This window comes from Myotis brandtii, unplaced genomic scaffold, assembly GCF_000412655.1.
Source record: "Myotis brandtii unplaced genomic scaffold, ASM41265v1 scaffold555, whole genome shotgun sequence".
In the NCBI taxonomy this organism is placed as follows: Eukaryota; Metazoa; Chordata; class Mammalia; order Chiroptera; family Vespertilionidae; genus Myotis; species Myotis brandtii.
The window spans coordinates 561128-565284 of record NW_005370065.1 but is presented as its reverse complement, the minus strand read 5'-3'; the positions used below and the strand labels follow the sequence as shown (position 1 = coordinate 565284).

The 4157-nt window shown below is 52.1% G+C and overlaps 1 protein-coding gene across 2 annotated transcripts in view; it reads right to left on the bottom strand.

Moving 5' to 3' along the window:
• TXLNA (taxilin alpha) overlaps positions 1-4157 on the bottom strand; it is a 14913-nt gene that overhangs the window by 10451 nt on the left and 305 nt on the right. For both annotated transcript variants that reach the window (XM_005878348.2, XM_005878349.2), the window contains exons 2-4: positions 3622-3831; positions 2674-3009; positions 143-234 (exon numbers count right to left, since the gene is read on the bottom strand). In XM_005878348.2, the coding sequence (XP_005878410.1) occupies positions 143-234; positions 2674-3009; positions 3622-3799 (606 nt within the window). In that variant the 5' untranslated portion in view covers positions 3800-3831. The remainder of the gene's footprint in view (positions 1-142; positions 235-2673; positions 3010-3621; positions 3832-4157) is intronic.

Below are 4157 nucleotides of genomic sequence, written 5' to 3'. Positions count from 1 at the left end.
GCCCCAGTCAGATACGGAAAAGGCTGAGAGAGGTTGAACAGAAATTAAGCCACCCACCTGCCCTTGTACCCTCAACCCCATACTGGGTGGCCTGCTGATGTTCCGAGGCAGAGAGGGTGCAAGGAGAAGGGGGAGAACTGACCAGTTCAGCATACTTCTTGCACAGAGCTGCCAGCTTCTCCTCTGGGGTACTCAGTGTGTTCAATGTCTGCATCAGTAACGTGATCTCCTTTCCTGCAAAGTACAGGGAACAAAGGCATGTACCCCTTTCTCTGGGAGGCCCCTCCAGGCCTGGGCCCACCTATCATACTTTACATTTCTGTTTGTTGAACTGGCTGCCTTTCCTGCTACTCTGTGTGCTTCATGAGGTCTGCAACCAACTCAGTTCTGCCTGCCAATGCAGCTCAGTGCTGTCCCTAGCGGCCCTCGCTGAGGACATGCTCAAAAATACTTATTAAATGAATGACTGGCCCTAACCAGTTTGGCTCAGTGGATAGAGCGTCGGCCAGCAGACTGAAGGGTCTGGGGTTCAATTCCAGTCAAGGGCATGTACCTGGGTTGCAGGCTCCTCCCTGGCCCGGGCCCTGGTCGGGGCTTGTGCAGGAGGCAACCAATCGATGTGTTTCTCTCACATCGATGTTTCTCTATGTCCTTCCCTCTCTCTTCTACTCTCCTTAAAAATCAATAGAAAAATATCCTCGGGTGAGGATTAACAACAACAAAAACGAATGACCGAATCTCTGTGGAATCTCCTTGGTGAGCACCAGGAATGGGAGAAAAAAACAACTACCTGCTCTACCAACAGGTTTAAGAAAGGTGTTCCTGCCCGGCCAGCATGGCTCCGTGGTTGAGCATCAACCTATCAACCAGAATGTCATGGTTCGATCACATACCCGGGTTTCGGGCTTGATCCCCAGTAGGGGGCATGCAGGAGGCAGCCCATCCATGATTCTCTCTCATCATTGATGTTTCTATTTCTCTCCCTCTCCCTTCCTCTCTGAAATCAATAAAAATATATTTTTAAAAAGCCCTAACCGGTTTGGCTCAGTGGATAGAGCATCGGCCTGTGGACTGAAGGGTCCTGGGTTCGATTCCAGTCAAGGGCACATGCCTGGGTTGCGGGCTTGATTCCCGGTGGGGGGCATGCAGGAGGCAGCCAATCAATGATTCTCTCTCATCATTGATATTTCTATCTCTCTCCCTCTCCCTTCCTCTCTGAAATCAATAAAAATATATTTTTAAAAAGCCCTAACCGGTTTGGCTCAGTGGATAGAGCGTCGGCCTGCGGACTGAAAGGTCCCAGGTTCGATTCTGGTCAAGGGCATGTACCTTGGTTGTGGGCACATCCCCAGTAGGAGGTGTGCAGGAGGCAGCTAATCAATGTTTCTCTCTCATCGATGTTTCTAACTACCCCTCTCCCTTCCTCTCTGTAAAAAAATCAATAAAATATATTTTAAAAAATGTGTGTGTGTGTGTGTATCTGATCTATGAATTCAGTACTACTGTTTCAATGCAAGGAACTCCTCTCTGAAACAGAGAGGATGCAAAAAGGAACAGGTCTCCTTGAGAATTATGAAAGTCTTTCAGCTGCCTCCTGCACACTCCCCCCACAGGGGATGTGCTCACAACCAAGGTACATGCCCTTGACTGGAATCGAACCTGGGACCCTTGAGCCTGCAGGCCGACGCTCTATCCACTGAGCCAAACTGGTCAGGGCAAGAATTATGAAACTCTTATCAACAGAAGTAGCCAAACAGGGAACTTTAAAATGAATATTTGATGCTAAGATTGAAAACAAAAAAAACTTTCTTTAAATTAGGGTGACAGGGGATAGGTGAGCAGGGAATAAAATATGGGTATAATCCCACCCAACTCTGAGTCTTTAAGACACAATAGCCCTCTACTTCCACCCTCACCCAAATTACTTTCCTGCAATGCCTGTGCCTGAGTCAGAGTCTTCCCTGTCTCCCTGGAGGGCCACTGTACATAGCACAGCACTAGACTTCCGCAATGGCAACCCTGGGAGGCTCCAAGAGAGACTGCAAATCACTGGCACAACGGGCCAAAGCCAACCCACAGATAGGTTTTGTTTGGCTCCTAGCATACCAATCGCCAACTGTTAAAAATCTAGAGATTGCACATAACTCTGGCTGGGTTTTTTTTTTTTTTTTAAGGAAAACTAGACTTAGCCTGTAGTTTTACATGCTGTCAACTTGCTGGGACCCGGGTGGCAGTAACCCTTGGATGAAGTGGGCAATTTCTTGGCTAGCTTGGCTTATTTGAGTTTTCAACCCTGGTCTAGTCCAATTCTCTTACTGTAGAGAAGTGACAGCTAAGGACCAAAAAGGAGAAAGGCCCTGCCTAAGGTCGCACAGATTAGAAATGGTGCTGACTGGCACAGGAGTCCCCCCAGGTCTCCTGCTCCCCATTTTCTCAGAGAGCAGGTTGGATTTCGCTTCTCACTTGCTCCCAAGGCCAGAAGTCCCTGTGCAGTGAACAACCTGCACACCTCTATGCTTTGGCCCCATGGCCTGGCTGTGATTAAGCTGGTGCAGGCCACTGTACTGGGAAGTAGGGTTTACTCTGAATCCTAGCAGAGCAGGCTAGCCCAAGGAAGGTCAGGTCCAAACACTCTCCCCTCACCAGCCTCACAAGTAGTTGCCCTCTGCTCACCCAGACCCTTGGCTTTCTTCTTCTCTTGTGGCCTTCGGTGGTCTCGGTCTCCCATCTCATCACTTGCCCGGATCTCGTCTGTGCCTGGCTCCCCCTTGGAGGTCTTCTCACCATTGACTACTGGGATCTCTGGCTCAGGCTCCCCATTCCTCGAGGCATAGGTCCGGGACTTCTCTGCATCGTCAGGTTCCGCAGGCTCACCCTGGGCACCATCCTCACCTGGGCCCCCCTGATTGTTGTCCACACAGTATGTACTCAGGATGTCTTCCAACTGGCGGCTCAGCTCCTCCGAGACATCGCGGAGGGCCCCAGGCCGAGAGGCTTTGGCTTGTGCTCCTACAGGAGGAGGAAGGACAGAATGTGAAACGAGAAGGTGATACCACTGGTTGGGATTAATGCAGGCCCAAACTTACTGGTTTGGATTAAATGTGGCCTAACTTCTTTAAGCCTCAGTTTATTTACCTATAAAATGACAGGAGTATTTCTTTTCTGAGTATAAAAGAAATCAGGTAAAGCCTTCCGCACACAGGGATGGCATGTAGCAGGAGCTCAATGTCTAATCCACCCCCTTCTCCTCCTAGTGAGCATCATTTCTTGATAGTAAAGAAGTTCCAAAATGCCTCCACTATAAAGAGCAGTTACCCACTGGCACAGGAGGCGTTTCAAGGAATATTTTATTCCTTGCTGGACTTGCAAGCTGGTGTCTCGTTTGTCTGCTCCCGATTTCATCCCGTCAGAGCCTTCTCCCAAGAGCTCTTTCTGCTCCTGTGCTTAGCGCCCAAGGCTCTACCAACTCCCCGGGACGGGACGCGGTGGGGAGCGCACAGACCCGCACTGTCCCCGCCCATTCTAACTTCCTTCTTTCTGGGTCCACAGGGGCCTCTACCTCCAGAAGCTAGACCGGAAGCTCCTCCCCCAGCCCGCAGGGAAAGCAGAGCTGCCACACACCCTCCGTCTTCCCGGGAGTCTGGCGGGCGGAACCTTCGGCTTGTGCCGCGGAGGCCGCCCGGCTGGGCAGCCCCTGGGCTCCGGCTGGTCCGGCTTCCACTTGCCCCGGGTTGCTTTTTGGGTTGGAAGTGTGGCCTGAGTGCTTGGCAGCCCCGTTCTTTTTGTCTTGGTTCTTCATTGTGGGTTGCAGTGCGAGGCGAGGAGCCGATCCTATAGAAACAAGCACACTCGCTATTTCCCAAGACTTCGGAATTCTTCTCAGCCTGGATCGGAATTCCCGATACCGGATGCACCAAGCTTCTAAACACAAACTGGCCGGCCTGCCCCGGCGGTAACCCTCGGTTCCCTCCGTCTCCGGCGGGTCAGGGGAGCCTGGTGTGCACAGGCGGGTTGTCGGGGCGCTGCTCCGGGCGCAGGGGAAGAAAGGCCTCCTTTTCCCTGAGGCCTCTTCCCGACACAACGCGGCCCCTCAGGCTCCGCCGAGCGCGGGATAGGTTCCCGGCCGGTGACTGACGTGGCGGGACGCCCGTTCCTCG